Consider the following 17,135-nt stretch of genomic DNA (forward strand, 5'->3'; position numbering starts at 1 on the left):
ACCTGCGCCTCACGAATCTGAGGGCTTTGTTTGGACCTGGTGCACAATTCGCTTTCCTAAACCTTCAGTTTGTTGCCAGACCGACGAGGTGACAGTTTCTTCCAACACAGGCTGGCATCGGAAAGGGGCTACTGCAGTTGGGAAATGAAGACATGACAATTGCAGCTGCTATGGTGTTGAGCTTCACAGCAATCAAGTGTAACTGCCAAAAGCAACACATTGCAGATACCCCCTCACCTGAGACTGCAAATGAAGCTTTATTACTGCGGCTGGCGTGGCGAGGCGGTCGAGGGGTCTGCAACGTCCCCGGTCCCTTGGTCACCGTTCCTCAAGTGAGGCTGTTTTGCGATGGTTGCTGGTGTGACAACCCGTAGGCCGCATGCATATGCTCGGTGACGTACCCACAAAGACTTCAATGTTACTTACCCCTTGCGTCCTTCAGACTACACATAAAGCATAGCAACTCCCATAGGTCTAGTACTTTAGTCGTTCAGTCCGTATATCGTTGCTCGACGCAAAATCTATGCGGCTACAAGTGGTACATCACGGGAGTCAGGGATGTGTTCCTGTCATCCAGAAGCGTCTCTCATTTAATGTAGCAATGGTCTAGATGCCTGGGAAATCAAATCGATCTTTCCGGCATGCACATCACTAAGACTACAAGAGATGACCCTCTGTGACAGTTGCATCAAGGCTAGTGTTATGAATTTGCTGACTAGGCATAGTCAATTTTTGCATTGAGGCTTAGGGCGTCAAAAGCATGTCGACACTTACGAGGTATGGCTGCAGCATCGGCTAGGCGGAATCATCGTGACCCGGGGGGAATAAAGCCAAAGATCACTCACAGCAACTGACAAGTGGCCACAAAGACATCCAATCGATGGAAATACTCCGTAGCTGCTTGACAACAACCCACTTAATACAGCACATCTCTTTCCCCGCTGCTTGCGGGGTCAGGTTAATTCTTTGGACGGATATCTGGAGCTGCCAAGCTACCGTGCTACCGTCCGTGCCACCGCTCGTCATCTGCATCTCACGCACAGGAGTGAGATGAAGACAGACAAACGTACTCAAGCCGAACTGCTACATCTGTCCTAGCTATGGGAGGAAGAGTCGATATCGGAAGACTTTGGAGACCGGCAGTGCGCAGGTGCAAAATCGTCCTGACTCAATGTCTATTCGGGGCAATTCTCGCCTATTCAAGTTGCCATGTCACGGAAGTCAGGCCAGAGACAAAACTCTATCTTCAGGTTATGCGCACGAATTGGGCATGGCAACCGACTCTCCCACACCCCTCTCCGGGCGGATCCGTGTATTTGAAAGTCAGAATGGTATCAAGAATCCAAGGATGGTCACTACTTCATATGGCCTTTGGTGAGAATTTAACAGATTGTTGAGCATGTGTCAAGCTTTCGGGTGCTTCAGCTTTCAAGTTTCGCAGAGCCGTCGGGTGTGACTGCAAGTCACCGGGTCCTTCCCGCTGAGGTAAATCGGCACTAACAGTTGACTACTTTCGATATGCCTCCATGTTCTATCAGTAAATAAGTCCAAAATTCGAGGGTACTAAGGGTAGAGCAATGTTCCAATGCTTCTAGAAGTGAGTTCCCACATTGAGAAACGTCCACTTCGTTTCGGCGTGGCACCTGGCATGGTTGACCTTGACTGAAGGTCGCTTTGAGACTACGGGATCAAAGTGCCATTTTATGATTCGGGACAAATGTTGCGTATCAAGAGACCGTTACGTCCAACTGCCCAATCCATCCACGTGTCGCAACGCGAAGCTGGGATTGCTTGTGAAGATACGAGCACCTGCTTCCGTGCTCAGCTACCCCGCGAACCCTGGCCCTGGCGTATCCTATCAGCTCGATAGCACAGCTCTCAATAGTCTTTGAGTCAGTCTCGAGACATCACACCCTATCGGGTCGGGTGGCATTCAATCACAGTGCCTGAAAAGGCTAGTTGTAGCGATTTCGTCGCATGACTTGGGCATGCACTGATTCTCTCTGGAAGAAAATGTAGCGCAACATCTATGTTCGCGAGTCAATTCCAGACGGGTCAATCCTGAAAACGGATTGACTGGAGGGACGGACTTCATTACCCGATGATCAATTGAAGTTGAACATCCAGCTTTGATAGGCAGGTGTGTCGCATATGCCTCAAAGACGCGCCACTTCGCAGAGGGCACGGCTCAAAGTAACCTTTTCCCTCAATCTTTTCTCCGATTATGAGGCTGGAATAGTTATCTTTTTGGTTAGCAGCCCCTAAACATTCCATCTGCCGAGGAAGCTTCCCCCGTCCATCGAAAACACACTTCTTCTATGCATAAACCTCTCCAGAGTGCGGGCGTCATAGCTGCCGATTTTTCCATGAACCAACCATGAATCCACGTTTTAGCTTAGCTATCAGAGTTTGGCCCTCCGAACATGGTCAAGGCTGATTGTTCCCAGAGTTCTGGGCTCGACTATAGTTTCTCCCGGGGCACATCATCACAAGTATGACGTTCTGCGGCAAGTATATACGAGAAGCTCCCCTCCAGTGACATCTCCGCGGAGGATTGTTCCTACTAATCACAATAACATGCTGTGGATGCACTACTGGCTCTCACACGTTGAGTCGGAGGCAAGTTTGGCAGCGTCCTTCCGAATAAAAGACTGATCATCTACGGGGAGACTATGACTTGCCCCGCACCGAGCCGACCCCGCCGACCTACCCCGCCGGTTTGCCCACATTTCCCGGTCGCCGATGCGAGATGTCTGACAAGGAGGGGGCGGCCCCCCCGCCGGAAGGCGTAGTGCCAGATTTTCAGCACCCGCAAGATGTATTGCATACGATCAATTTGGTGTCGCAAATTCTTTCGATTGTGTCCGTCAGTATCTTTATGATGCTGCGCATTTATGCGAAAACGCTCATCGCGCCGCCATTCTATTTGGATGATTGTAAGTATTCTTGACTAGGACTCTCTGGGGCCCTCTGCTATCAATTTTGGAAGCTGGCGGTTCTAGGGATGGCAGTTGTCCCCTGGGTAAGTAAATGAGTGGCTAGATTGGTCACCCCATTGAAGTCAACGCATGTGCTGATAAGTCGGTAGATACTGTCGATCGGCTACAGTTCGACGGGGCTCGTGAGTAAGTAATGATGGGCAATTGAGGTCTTCACATGGCGGCTAATCATTTCCCAGTGCATCGTTATGAAGGTGGTTTCCACCTCTATGAAATCTCAAAGGACAATTTCGTTGGGTTCTTGAAGGTAAGTACTTCTCTTCAACATTAGTGGCCGCAGTCAACTGGTTCCGAATTCGCGTGCTAATACCGTCACAGGGGTTATACGCGGACACGCTTGTCTACGGCCCAAATTCCTATTTCACGAAACTCGCGTTGCTGCCCATCGTGATCAGAGTCTTCAGGCTGAACAAGAAGACCATAATCGGCACATACGCCGTCATAGTGTTCATGACTGGATATTATGTGCCGGTCCTTTTTCTCAAAACGTTCATCCGCCATCCAATTGCAGGCTACTGGGACTCCACGCTCAACGCTACCTGCTTGAACCAGCGGGCAATCTTTGTTGCAGATACTGCCATAAGCGCCATCACGGACACTGCGGTATTATGTCTTCCGATACCAGTGGCTTTGAGTCTGCGAATGTCATGGACAAAACGACTAAAGGTTATTGTCGGAACGGCAAGGCTGATAAGGAGCAATGGGCAGGTATCGTGGGCTGGCTGGCGCCTGCCCTGGGCGAAGTGGGACAACCGGCTTAGTCATCACGGCCGGTTAAGGTGGGGCAACCACCCAGGCCGTCTCCACCTACTTCGATCGGCCCCTGCCCACAATGTAAATAGGAAGAACAACAACAGCAATTATCACGGACATCGACGTGATTGTTGCCGAAGATACACCCTCATGAGGAAATGTATCACGCCTGTGATACCAACAGTTATCCTCATGCTCAGCGCAGGGGGCGTCGCTACCGCAGCTAGCATTGTTCGGATGATTCTCGTGATTCAACTGCAAAAGTCCGATGATGAACCCGTTGACTTCATCCGTTTCAATCTACTTGGGTGAGGCCGTCTACTTCACTGTTATGTTGGACTAGTCACTAATGCCGAAATATCATTAGGACTGCGGAAGTGAGCATAGGCATGATCTGCGCCTGTCTTCCAGCAATCAACATCTTGTTCATGCGCGGATTTAGCGGTTCGGCAGAAGCGAGTCGCAACACCGGCCAAAGCAGCAAAAAGTACTTTGAGCTCAAATTTCTCATGGGCAGCAAGCTGCAAACGCAAAATTTAACGGCAGTCAATACCACCGGGACGACTGGGCCTGTGCTTGTAAGCACTAGTACAGAGGGCATGGCACCTAAACATAGGGATTCCATATTTCCTATCGAAAGAATGAGCCGAGTAACCTTGGCCGGACAAGGAGACGTGGAAAGAGGCATTTGGTCGGATGAGTGGTATACAAAAGTCACCGCGTCACTTTTCTCAGAACCTGGATCTCCGGATTGGGCCCGGGAAGGTTCCGTGGGCTTCATGGAGACAATAACAGAATTGGGCTAAGGCCCATGTTCTGCGGCATCAGCAGCGTACTTGGATCATTCGGATATTACTCGGTGCACATCATGACGAGGTGCCTACCTGGTAGTGAAGTAGGCAGGAGCGAGTTTTACGTTGCGAGATACCAAGACTTAGCAGGTTAGATCGACCCTTCTCATGGAATGGCGTTCCATTCGTCTACAAACTATTACAAGAAAATGCAAGAAGCACACATGATTCTCCACCAAATCAAGCCGTCATCTTGCTTATAGGGAGCGCAATCAGTGTCGTCACCTTCCCCTGCCAGTCCGTCAGTTTGTCTGTCATTTCCTTCACGACGACTGGTGAGTACGTGGTCGCGGCAGCAGTCGATTTCCAGAATGCAAGTTCGCTCTTGACATAACTCTCGAACAGTGTCCGAGCAGATGAGACCTGGCTCTCGAGATTGGCGGGAACAATCTGCTTCCACGCGGAAGCAAAGTCGTAGCTGACGCCCTTGCTGAGAGCATATCTACCAAAGTCACCCCAAAGTGTGGCGAGTGAAGCGTATGTCTTTTGGTACGAGGTGATGACGCTTGCTTCACTCCGATACGCAAAGGTGTCAATTACATCGGACAAGATGGCAATGCGGCCTGTGGGGCTGTAGTTCTTCCACGTCGCCTGGCTCATGAAGTCACTTCCGGCGACGATGAACTCTTTGTAGCGGTTGAAATCGGCGTCGCATACCTGAAGGTTGACGATGTTTGCATTATTGAGGCCTTGATCTGTTGTCCGACCAAGAAGGCCTGTGAATGCGTCGTTTATGTTGCCTGCCCAATCGCGTACAACGGTAAGGGTGGTGTACGTTTTCGAAGGCCAGACATCCTGGAACAACTGCATCATTGACGTGTTAGTCGAACCTGACTCAATCTATTTTCTCAAAGATTCCAGAGAGGATAACCTACGCCATTGAGATCAAAAACTCCAGTAAAAGGGGCTTTCCCGGCCGTGAGAGCGACGCCTTTTGGAGTGTTGCCATCCATCATCCACTCAACCGCATCGCGGAACTCCTGCTTTTCGAAAACGTGCTCCGTAACCCAGTTGGTATTTGGATCAAGATTAGTCAAAGCTGTGATACCAACAGCGGCGCAAACCCCTTGCTTGGCTACAGTGAACGCCTTCCCAGTAGTACGAATGATGCTGGTCGCACCCGGGTAGTTCTGAGTGTAGATGCTGCTGCTCTGCTTGCCGGGTGCACACAATTTCATTGCCACATCTCTGGCACCGCGCTTCTCCAGCGATCTGCCGAAGAGGTCAGATGTATCCATGCCAGCGAGAGCTGGATGCTCTGCCTCCTCCGAGCCTGTATCATTGCTGTCGAATCCTCTCTGATGCGGACGAGCTGCCCGTATCATGTGTCGTCTCTTGTTAGTCAGTGGTAGTATGCAGCTATTATCAAAGATATCGCCTTCTTTGAACACATTCTTGGGGCTCGAGCCACCCTCTGGCGTCGTAGACAGTTCCGGCAAGTTTGCAGGACTGGGACATAGACTAATTTCCGGTAGCTTGGGCTCGACCGGCGTATTGGGGTTGCCACAGCAGAAGTACGAATATGTACCGGAGCGACAGCCAAAGCCATCAGTTGCAACGGTCACCTCTCCATTCTCGCAGCCGGTCTTGCAGTCTGTCGAAAAGTCGAAAAAGAGATTGGCGAGAGGGCCAGACAATATTTGCTTCCATTGAACCCAGGCAGTGTTTCCAGATCTCCTAAAGGGCAGTCAGTCAAAGCCCCTGGTAGAAGTTCGTCGAAGAATACTTGCCATTTGCACTCTTTCCAGGGCACGGGATCTTTGCAGCAATAGCTCTTGAAACCTCCGTTGTAGGCACACGTCTGCTGCCCACCCTCTCCTTGCTTCCCAGTAGTAAGCTCCTTGGGCTTGTCCTTGTTGGGACAGCCGTAGGAAAGGAAAGAAAATGCTCCAGCAACAGGTGTTGTGCCGAGTCCAAGGATGGACCCGAAAGTCGCACCAGCCGAGCAGAAGGGGGCAGCTCCAAGCCACTCGCAAGAGTCAAGAGTGCTCGTCGAATCAGTCTTGGTGCAACACAAAGACTTGTGTCCAGTCCAGCATCCGTCTGTGCTGGCGGCAATCTCGATCTCTTTGCCGCTGCATCGGTTCTTCGCGAGCGCGCCACAGAACTTGGGACTCCCCTTCCACTTACAGGTCGGTGGATTCTTCGAAGGACAGCAAAAGTTGCGCTTTCCTTGATTGCATCCCAGCTCGATGCCCAGTGGACTGGCGTTGCTGCCCGAACTCTCGACAGGGACGAGACCAGATGGACACGATACGCCGCACTCGCCCCAGACACACTGGCTGGGGTCGCTGTTGACTGCTTTGGCAAAGAGAGATTTCGACAAGTCGGTTCGGCCTGAAGCCTTTGCGAGAGCTTTGATGGCAGTTCCTTTGGCGTCATCTGTTGATGCAGCCCAGACCATGACGCCTCCAAGACACTTGCCGTTTGCGTAGTCCATCTTCAACTTGAGCGTCTCCTCATCGTCGTACGAGACCCACTGGTTACCGCCCCAAGTGACAATCTTGACAGCGGCTGTCTTGTCCGTCGTTACTTGAGCACCGCCTTTGTCGATGATCTCTTGAATTTCAGAGAACATCAATGTTCCAGCTGAAGCGGAGCATCTGCCTGGAGTACCGCCGGCGCTGAACCCACAGCCAGCAGATTTGCAGCTTGGATTCGAGAGAGTGAAGCTGCGTCCATAGAAACCCATGCCCATGACAACCTTCTTGGGATCAACATCATTACGCCACAAGAGCTCAAGTGCACGGTCGATTTCCGTCAAGTTTGTATGGCTGTTGACGTATGGTCCCAGGTAAGGATTCGTGCCATCCCAGGTGCCGTGTAAGTCGTAGCTCATCATGTTGAACCAGTCCAGGTATGGCTGGATGTTCTTGAGATCGAAGTGCTGGAGGTACCAGTATGATGCGGGGAGTGTAATCGTGAGTCCTTTGTTTCCTAGTGCAGCTCGGAGATTCTTGAGGAAGGTGACCAAGTTCTTATAGTCCGCAGGTGTGCCAGAGCGTTCCTCTGCGACGGGATATTCCCAGTCAATGTCGACACCATCGAAGCCATATTTACTAGCAGAGGTCGACCGTTAGTTGGAACTCATTACACATCTAATGTGCTTTGAGAACTTACTTCATGAAAGACAGAAGAGATGAGAAGAACACATCTTGTTTTGCCTTTGAGGCTGCCAGTTCAGAAAATGTGCGCTTGGTAGGCTGATCAGAGTCGTTCATGCTCCAGCCCCCGATGGCAATCTATTGATTCAATATTAGCGAAGACTTTTTATGTGCAGAAACACAAGGCGAAATCTTACCCAGACTTCCATCCCAGGGTTGTAGTTCTTCAGCGCTGTAAGACGAGGCATGAACTTCGAGTCGGAATCCTGCATGTTTGCAATCTTGTACGTGGTCGGATCAATGAAGGCAAATGCATAGTTGAGATGAGTGTAGGCCGTGTAGAGCACGTCCTCCGGGTTCACTTTTCAAACGTCAGCAACTCGTCTGCTTGATACTGTCAAAGGTAATTCCCAATTACTCTACGAGGTAGTTACCGTACAAGGTAAGTTCTCTTAGAAGAGAATAACTTTAAACGGCAATCACTTTGGAGGGAACCTTTTGCACACAATGGCTTCTTTAAGAGGTAATTTGGACTTACATCCATTGCAGGCCTTCGTTGTTGACCACCCTTCATAGTAGCCGATCACTCGCTTGCCTGCAGAGGAACCACCAGGGCAACTTGGCGCCTTGACCTTCTTATCGCCGCAAAACTCCTTGGTAGTTCCGCAAAAGCCAAACTTGGAGCAGCATACGTTGAGGGGGCACTTGTCTCTCTGGCTCCAGGCGGATCCCCAGCCTGGGTCACACTCGCTTTTGGCACCGCAAGTAGAAGTGCAGTTCGCAGGTGCGCAGTAGCTGGGGCCAAGACCGCAGACCTGGTTCTATCGTCAGTGACTGATGTTCTTTCTGAATCGGGATGTCTGCACCACTCACATTGTTCTTACCACAGCATCCAAGTTTACATGGCCTGGTGGGGGAACAGCTATAGTCCTGCTGGGCTATCACTCCGGACGCAACGAGCAGGAGACAGAACAACAGCACAGCTGGGTTAAAGAGTTTCATTCTTACAATTGATAAACAAACTTCGATGCTAGTAACCTAGACTTGCAAATTCGTCCTGTTCTCGAGATGAACGCATTCTTTTGTTTCTTCGTGGAAAACTCAAGAAGAGGCTGACAGCATAGCCTTTCCCGTCCTTCAAGGGGGACGCAAATTAGATCACATGGTGACTAGAGATAACCTCTGTCACATCTGACCTGCGTGGGATTTTGTGGAAGTTACGATCGACCTAGACCTTAATCAACCTGCAACCTCCCTTCTTTGAATTGATTCAGTGCGGTCGATCAAGACAGAGGTTGTTGTGAGTTCCGTGGCAAGTGTGAACCATTCTCATGATGCTCTGTAATTTTCTGAGTTGCTGACTGTGTCTTACCTGTAACCTGTGTCAGTATGTGGGTTGCAATTTCAAAATGACTTTGCCATCGACACAAATCATCTGATGTGCAAGTTGACAACGCTGATTTGGCGCCACAAGTGTGATGGAGTAAGGGACACTTGGGTTAAGGTGCTTCATAGTGTGGTGTTTCTATCACCCTGCGTGTCCGTTCACGACATAAGTAGACGTCGCATGCGCCATTCACTAATAGTAAGACACTTCTTGACTGTCGATCAAACTGCGTGGGCTGGTGTTCTGCGCGTAGCGTGTTGACTTAGGTGCGGTAGTGAGCTCATGCATATCAGATTGACTCAAATGATTGTGCTTCGGGGAGCAGAGACAGACTTGAGACACCGATCAGCAGTTGACTCTTCTTACAGCCGCTTGGAACTATATCATGTCATGTCTTACTCAAGAGAAGCTTGCAATATGACAGAGTCAGACTCAAAACCCGGACTCTATGGTTGTGAATGCGCAAAGTCGGATGCCCGAAGAACCCGAATTTAGTCCATACTTACTTAGAACGAGTTCTCCTATTCTTGGTCATCTTCGAATTCTTAGATGAGGATTGCAGCTCGAACAAAAGCACATTACTCACCAAAACTTGGTTGAACTCAAGATGAAGTTGATTTTGCCTTTGAGCCTGATTATCTCCTTGTGGCCTTTGGCCATATTGGCTGACCCAAGTGTGAGTTACTCCCAGACTACTCTGAGAATAACAGAGAACAGCATATCCAATGCAAAGCTTTGACCGATTTCGTTAGTTCTTCTTTTTCGCAAATCAATCTGGCACCGTCTTCGATGGAATTTCGTCAGGATGCAACTTGGCGCTATCAGCCCCCGTCCCGGAATGCCCGCGAGAGCTCTTGAACCTCCTCGGAGGTGGCAGCTATCACACAGTACTCAACGAGACTGTCATGGGCGTTCTTTGTAGATCCGAATGCTCTCCTGCATTGGCGACTTACAGGAGCAATGTCGTTTCACAATGCGCCAAAGACCCTCAGCCTAGAAGTGGCTATCCGTCAACCTACTGGGTTGACTCCGTTACTGCTGTCCGAACGCAAATGTGTCTGAAAGACTCCAAGACTGGGGAATATTGTACTCGTAAGTATGATCTCCTGTCATGGCTTTCGAATCTGTAATCTGACATTTGATAGAGTATCTCGAACGAGTTCTCGGTGATGCCACAAGCCCAGCAGATCTGCTCGGCGGATACTCAACTGCCCAGCTCTGCTCCGAGTGTCTGGTGAACCTATTCCGCCACCAACAGTCAACCCCCTACTCTAACTACGACCCTGAGATGGCTCAAGCTTGGGCCGCTATTCAGTCAAAATGCAGTCTTAGTCTCCCAACATCAACTCAGACACTGAAGACGAATGTGACTTCACTGGGGAACTATGCTCCGCCCGGTTATGCGACTGCAGTTTGTGTTGCAGGCCGTACGTACACGGTGGCTGCCGGTGACAATTGTATTGATATCTCGAAGAAGAGCGGCGTTTCCACAGGCTCGTTGATCACACTGAACAGCCTGCGGATGGACTGCACGAACATCTTTGCCGGTCAAGTAAGTTCTCGTCTTTTCCCGTGCTGGTGATTGTTGCTAGGACCCCGTTTGGCTGATATCGGCGAGTTGTAGAGCCTCTGCCTCCCGCCGAGTTGCGCTAGCTACGTGGTTCAAACCGGCGACAATTGTTTGAAGGTCGCCACGCAGTTCAATACGACCTACCAGCAAGTCATCGCTTGGAATCCAAGTAAGTCCTCAATTTGCTGGAAACGATGCCGGTTCATTCGTTCCTTTCTGACCGCCAAACCAGCTGTTGATAGTTACTGCACCAACTTGATCGCAGGCCAGAATATCTGCGTTGGACCTCCAGGTGGTGTTCTCAACTTCACCACGATCCCAGGTGCAACTGTAACTAAGACTGCGGTCTATGCGACCGCTACGGCTGATAGACCAGCGCCTGTCGCGAGTGGAACCACCACCAAGTGTGGCAAGTACTACAAGGTTCAGCTGGTATGTATTTCTAGGCCGTGCAACTGTAAAGCGACGCAGTCAATTTGGTCCTCGAGGCTGAAGTGTCTTTTGACACGAAGTGACTAATTGTGCATTGGCGTAGGGCGACTATTGTGAGCTTGTGGCCTTGAACCAGACAGTTTCGTTGGATCTATTCCGTGGGATGAATCCCCAGGTGAGTTGGTCAATAATCCAAATGCCCAAAAGGTCAGAACTCTACCAACAACGGGACACAGATCAACGTTGGCTGCACCAACTTACAGGCCAATGTGTTCTATTGCGTGCTGCCTACCCAAGACTGGAACACCACAGCGACTTCAACCACCGTCCCGGCTCCAACGTCTACACCTCCTGGAACAACAGACAAGTGCTATGAGTAAGTCTTTTGTTTGTTTTGCTGCAACGGAGATATCCAAGACTCACTTTTCCCTCCAGGTGGTACGTGATTCAGTCCGGAGACTACTGCGCCAAAGTGCAGGATAAGTTCGGAATTTCCTTCGAGCAGTTTCGTGGATGGAACCCTGTAAGTCGAGACTGCACTTGAGATCATTGATAGTGATAGTGGCTAAGAAGAAGTCGTTAGGCAATCGCAAGTGACTGCTCCAATCTGCAGCTGGGGGTAGCATACTGTGTCCACGGCGCTGCTTCCCTGGCAGCACGGGCGACTGATGATGTCAGCAGCCAGTCTGACCTCAACGAGGTAGCTCACTATCGAAGGAATGGAGTCGGACCTGTTGAGACGGGGGTGCCTAGGACCGAGGGCGGAGGTGTTGCTATTGGGTGGCCTGGTGTGGACTCTCCAAGACTGAGAAGGGCAATGGGATTGTCAGAGAAAATGGAGTTGTAAAGACTTTCTTCTTTACTAGTACAGAGGCTATCCCTTACATCTCGTACCTCTTAGCCGTGCGCTTCCCAAGAATCGAATTCTGCCTAGACTCTGCGACGCTTCCGCATTCTTTCCGGAGACGGTGCCGTAGACCACCAGATATCTTCCAAGTCCTCGCTCCCAGATGCACCTCCATCTGGGTCCGCAAGACTATCCAAGCCCCTGACACTTCTCGTGATCCTTCTCAATGGCATGATGTCCGAGTCAAGAAGCCACCAGAATTCTTCGACAATCGTTTCTGCGGCAACTTTGAAGATTGGCTTGAACCACTCCCTATCTTCGTGACCCTCCTCCAAACCTGGGTCCGTGTCTGCAGCAACCGCGATGAAGAACGGTGCCGCTGTCCGCCACCACTTGGACTTGGTCGTCGGCCGGTCGCCCTCACCCAGATCCAGCACAGACGCTACTACATCCAAAGAAGCGACAAGGAACACCTTCTCTGACAGACCGGCTGGGAGGTCAGATTTCATGGCGTCGAACCTGTCGCGCAGATCTTCGGCAGGAGCGCTGGCTAAGGCAGGATCTTCGACCCATCGTATCTCAAACTTTGATTCGGCATCCTTGAAGTACTCTGGAATATCAATCCCGTCGGCATCCCTCTGGAAAGCAAGCTCAACGATTCTGTGAACCTGCTTGGCGAAAGTCTCCCATCGTTCCTGATCGTCGTAGCAGGCCGTTCGAAAGGCCACCATTCCCCACGTCTGACCTTCGTGGCGCTTCTTCCAGTGCTTCAACCAGTTCGAGGGGATGTAATCGGCTTCCGTCTTCTTGGCCGTCTCTGTGGTCGAATCCGCGGTAGATCTTTCAGCATCGCGTTGTTGCTCCTCGAAGACGTGCATCGCCAATTGCCCCACTCCTTCTTCTCCAAGCACGTCCCGCAGTCCAGCCTGCATCTTCAGCAGTTCATCCACGTCGAGAGAGGCAACATCATCCGGCGTAGCATGGCGGTAGCGATCGTAGTTCCAGCCTGGTGGCCAGTAGGAACTTGATGCATCCGAGTAGATTGGTTGGTTGGTGGGCGTGACAACCTGGGGCGTATCTGCCTCTGGTGCCTCCTCGGCAAAGCTTGGGCGCGGCATCTCGTTTTCGGATTGATTCTCTCAAACTTGCGTCCGCTGATGAAAAGGTGAAGGTATGGGCATGGAATTCTCGTGTAAGATCTAGATGACAAGCTGGTGAACAACTTTAATCGAGCTGATGTTTGGACCAGGAAGGAACCCCTCCGATGACATGCACCTTCCCGTCCCTTACTTACACCATTACATAAGGGCGGTACGTACCCCAAGACATCAGCCCCTGATCGATAGAGTCTCACTCACTCGTCACTTCACTTCTCACTCAAAGTCCTACGAGATTGTGTCAAATACATGCAGTCTCACTCTTCACGTCAAAAATTGCATCACACTTCCGGTCTCAATGAGTCTAGCCCTGGTGCCGATGAGACATCCGATGATCGGTTGGAGGAACAGCTCTTTCTCCCCATGGCGAGGAATAGTCTAGAGAGTGATGCGGACCCGGCAATGGAAACTATGAGATAGCAAGACGTGCATTGGGACAGGTCTGAAAGTGACCATTGCAATTGATTGAACAAAGGAGACATATATAATTAGATCTAGACACATTCTAAGGGTATTGTTCGTAATGAATCATGCTTGGAGACATCATAGAAGGACAAAACCATAATACGTAAAACTTTTATCACAGATTCCCACCGACAGGCTTCATCTCACGTAAGAAGACCTTTACTCCTCGTCGCTCTCGGAGCTGGAATCATCGTCGTCCTCATCGTCATCATCTGTGGGATATTAGCAAATGTGACGTTATATTGGAGGATCTTTAGATGTGCTTACCATCAGCCGGGGTCTTGTTCTCGGCAACACCATTGGCCCTAACGCGGACCTGCTTGTAGTGAAGGGGATCGCTCTTAAGATCCTCACCCTCAACAGCAGCACCGCCATCCTGCACGTACTCCTTCAGGTCGGCAAAAAGCTCCTCACCAAACGCACCAGACTTTTTGGCCCTCGTAATCAGCTGGCCAACAACGCTGGACGCCATCTTAGCAGGTGTGTTGAGGATCTTCTCAATAACCTCGCGGTGACCGAAACCGCACTTGGCGTGAGGGTCATCCACGGGCGCGCCCTCGGCGGAGCTGTCCCTGAAGCGCAGACCGGGGGTCTGGTAGCGACGGATGCGGACTTCACCGTAGGCCCTGGCGAGGTCGACGGCGCTGACCTTGATCTTCGCGGGCTCGGGAGGGGGCCACAGTTTGGACTTTGTCAGGCCCATAATGGCGGATCCGAGAAGGAGCTGCTCGCAGTCTTCCGCGGTACCGTCCTCGGTACCGGCGTGGCAGTAGCTGATCTCCTCGCCGGGGTAGCAGGAGGGGTTCAGGAGGCGGTGGACGGGGTTGCTGACAGCCTTGATAATTCTGTCAATGGCCTCGGCGCGAGTGGTAGTGAGCATGCGGATGACCTCGTCCGAGATGGGCTGGTCCTTCCAGGGGCGGCCCTTGGAGTCCTGGAGGGCTCCGTCGGGGCCGATGCGGGACTTGTAAGCCGCCTTGGCCAACACGCGGCTGAACCACCGGGCCTCGCCAAAGACCCAGCTGAGGACGAGAGTCTTATCCTCGTCGTTGCGGGCGCCGGCCATAAGGACGTGGCGGTTCAGGGCGATGACCCAGTCGTTCATGAAGGGGACGAGCAGGTGGCTGGCGGCGTACTTGTCGGAAGCAAGGGCCAGGTCGTACAGGTCACCGACGTTGGGCATGGCGGGGAGCTCGTGGAACTTGAAGTGGGCGATGGAGAAAAGCACGTCAAGACCGCTGGCTGTGTCAGCGGGGGACTGCAGCTCAATCACGCCGGAGGTGTTGTTGGCGAGCAACTCCTTCCAGACGCGGGAGGCGGATGCGAGAGCGGCGGAGCGGACGGAGTACACGACGAGGGAGCCGTTTGACTCGCGGACCTTGACGTGAAGGTCGGCATCCTCATGGTAGGAGATCCTTTTGTCGGCTTCGGGGGTAGCAGGGCGGGGAGGGAGGATGGCGACGCGAGTTGCCAGCTGGGCACCCTGCGGCTCCTGTGCCTCGGTCTTATTCTTCTCCTCATCTTCTTCCTCATCCTCGGAAGAGGACTCGTCGGCGTCGTCCTCGGCCGTCTTAGCAGTCTCGGCTACCGACACGGCCTTGGGCTTCGCGGACTCGGCCTCGGTGGTGGCAGGGGCTGAGGGGGTGTTCTCCTCCTTTCCCTCGGGGACGGTCGTGGGCTTGACTTTCTCGTCAGGGATAGAGGGAACGGCGGGGACAGCGGGCTCCTTGGTGCCAAGGAAGGACTTTTCACGGCCGGGCATAGCGGTCATGGGTCTCCGCACCTCATCGCCATTGTTTGATTGAACCAGAGCGGGGATACTCTGAGAGGAATCGGATCGCTTCATGAAGTAGCCATCTTTGACGGGGCCGAAAGTCGGAGTAGGAGGGCTGGAGGTAGCATTTTCGTTGGTGGTCTTTGTAGTAGGGGCTCTGTTTGCATGTTAGTATTGATGTCTTTCAAACTCGGTGTAAGTCAACAACTTGTGGCGGTACAGATTCTTCGAGAAAGAGCTGATGCAGTACTGGAGTGGCATGGGAAGCGAGGGCATAATAGAAAAAAAGACAAAGGAACGCTACCGAAGGGAGGATATTCGCAAAGGCACGGACGGCGGCCGCGGCGGCAACACTCTTATAGGATGCCTCCAGATTGCGCTGGCAGAGCAGTGCCCTCCTTGAGGGTCCTCCGTCATTGCATCTTGATCCGGCCAGTGACGATGCTGGGCAAAGGAGTCATCAGGCGCGTCACCCTCGGGTGGTGTTGGCGGACTACGAACACCCGTGTAAGAGAGGGTAACTGATTGGAGGCGGATTGGGTTCGGTTAGGTGTCAACGTTGTTGTTTGCAGCCGCGACAGACACGTCAAACATGCAAGACGACGAACTCGTCGAGCTTGAGTCGATGGACCGTTGGACAACTGGAGGGGCATGCATATTTGGTGGAGATCTTCAAAGCCGCGGCGCCCGCTGTTGCAGCCGGTCCGGTCGAAGCGGGACCCTTTCAGGGTCCAGCATAAAAGCAGGGGTTGAGGCGAGCGATGCTTGCAAGGGTATGGGCAGAGGATAGAGAAAAAGAAGAGCGGTGAAGCAGGATATCGTGGCCGGGACAACTGAAAGAAGAGAGAAAACTACTTTGAAGTAAACAAAACAAAACGTACCTCTTGAAGCGGTTGTTGAGGAAGAGAAAACCACTTCCAGACTTGCGACGTTCGGGGTCTTGACCAGAGGGGGTTCTCCGGTGAGACTCAAAAAGTGCGGGAGACATTGTGAGGGGGTATCAACGGCCGTAATTTCGGAAAACAGGAAACAAAAAAAAGAAGACGGGAAAACCAAAAGCGAAATTCGTCACGCCAAATGAAAAGCAACTGCTAGACGGAGAAGCAGTTATGCAAAGGTCTCAGATGTCGTGAGTCGTGACCAAACAGAGATGAGGAAACAAGAAAGAAGGAAGGCAAATATGAAAGCTGGACTTGATGCTCATATATATGTGCTCGTCGGTTCAGCAGCCCGAGATACCATGTTCACAGTTCTCAAGCTCAGTATTCGTATGGTCTCCACCAAGAGAGCCGGTATGGCAAATCAAAGCAGTCAATACTGCTCATCCACCGTCCGTGAACCTCTCGATGGCTATCATTCTGGAGTCGCCGAGGGGTGGTGCGACCCACCGAAGTGGCTGGCCAACTAAACCTGAACCAAGATTAAACGAAATGGAAGGTCGAAAAAACATTGGGCACCAAAGAAAAGCTCGCGAGTCGCATAAACAATCACCGCCCTCGTCCGTCTGCTTCCTTCACCGCTGGCATCGCGTCGTCGCCTCGCCGGCGACCGCGTCCAGGGCTCCTGGGAAAGATTGGAAGATTTTCTCAAGAACCCTTGCTGGATATGGCATTCTTCTCCCCCGGGAGCTCGGGACACCTGCAGAATTCTTTGCGAGATCCACCCGTAGTGACATTTTAGCGCAGTTCGCGTTGGATATCCTTGGACATCCTTGGATATCTCATCCATCAGCAGGGGGGTGCAGTCACATTTGGCGATCGCCTCCACCGCCCTTTGCATGAAGCACCCTTGGCTGC

General features: G+C 51.8%; 6 protein-coding genes across 6 annotated transcripts; 3 read left to right on the forward strand and 3 right to left on the reverse strand.

Annotated features, from left to right (window-relative positions):
* The first annotated feature begins 995 nt into the window (after positions 1–995).
* BDP81DRAFT_95591 (uncharacterized protein) lies at positions 996–1,447 on the forward strand. Its single transcript, XM_060596524.1, has one exon. It carries the CDS (start codon positions 1,101–1,103, stop codon positions 1,395–1,397), a length of 297 nt encoding a protein of 98 aa, XP_060441337.1. The 5' UTR covers positions 996–1,100; the 3' UTR covers positions 1,398–1,447.
* Positions 1,448–2,287: 840 nt separating this feature from the next.
* BDP81DRAFT_474310 (uncharacterized protein) lies at positions 2,288–4,452 on the forward strand (the record flags this gene model as incomplete). The annotated part of the gene is made up of 7 exons (XM_060594684.1): positions 2,288–2,936; positions 3,003–3,022; positions 3,089–3,125; positions 3,179–3,246; positions 3,318–4,060; positions 4,120–4,330; positions 4,369–4,452. The coding sequence occupies exons 1-7, from the start codon at positions 2,750–2,752 to the stop codon at positions 4,450–4,452; spliced, it is 1,350 nt and encodes a 449-aa protein (XP_060441338.1). The 5' UTR covers positions 2,288–2,749.
* Positions 4,453–4,638: 186 nt separating this feature from the next.
* On the reverse strand, positions 4,639–8,709 carry BDP81DRAFT_498808 (chitinase; the record flags this gene model as incomplete). The annotated part of the gene is made up of 7 exons (XM_060595470.1): positions 4,639–5,407; positions 5,479–6,280; positions 6,334–7,662; positions 7,724–7,845; positions 7,905–8,068; positions 8,246–8,522; positions 8,581–8,709. The coding sequence occupies 7 exons, from the start codon at positions 8,707–8,709 to the stop codon at positions 4,784–4,786; spliced, it is 3,447 nt and encodes a 1,148-aa protein (XP_060441339.1). The 3' UTR covers positions 4,639–4,783.
* A 1,137-nt stretch (positions 8,710–9,846) lies between these two features.
* BDP81DRAFT_328144 (uncharacterized protein) lies at positions 9,847–11,943 on the forward strand (the record flags this gene model as incomplete). The annotated part of the gene is made up of 8 exons (XM_060585190.1): positions 9,847–10,186; positions 10,240–10,646; positions 10,719–10,833; positions 10,897–11,096; positions 11,200–11,271; positions 11,333–11,472; positions 11,532–11,619; positions 11,680–11,943. Coding segments are annotated over 8 exons (1,626 nt in total), but the record flags the coding sequence as incomplete, so codon positions are not given.
* Positions 11,933–13,170, reverse strand: BDP81DRAFT_435614 (uncharacterized protein). Its single transcript, XM_060591068.1, has one exon. The coding sequence runs from the start codon at positions 13,059–13,061 to the stop codon at positions 12,027–12,029; it is 1,035 nt and encodes a 344-aa protein (XP_060441341.1). The 5' UTR covers positions 13,062–13,170; the 3' UTR covers positions 11,933–12,026.
* A 306-nt stretch (positions 13,171–13,476) lies between these two features.
* Positions 13,477–16,575, reverse strand: BDP81DRAFT_435615 (uncharacterized protein). The gene is made up of 3 exons (XM_060591069.1): positions 16,221–16,575; positions 13,833–15,496; positions 13,477–13,777 (listed from the first exon to the last, which is right to left on the reverse strand). Exons 1-3 carry the CDS (start codon positions 16,325–16,327, stop codon positions 13,725–13,727), a joined length of 1,824 nt encoding a protein of 607 aa, XP_060441342.1. The 5' UTR covers positions 16,328–16,575; the 3' UTR covers positions 13,477–13,724.
* Positions 16,576–17,135: the final 560 nt, after the last annotated feature.

Source organism: Colletotrichum phormii, assembly GCF_030913505.1.
Source record: "Colletotrichum phormii strain CBS 102054 chromosome Unknown BDP81scaffold_20, whole genome shotgun sequence".
Classification (NCBI taxonomy): domain Eukaryota; kingdom Fungi; phylum Ascomycota; class Sordariomycetes; order Glomerellales; family Glomerellaceae; genus Colletotrichum; species Colletotrichum phormii.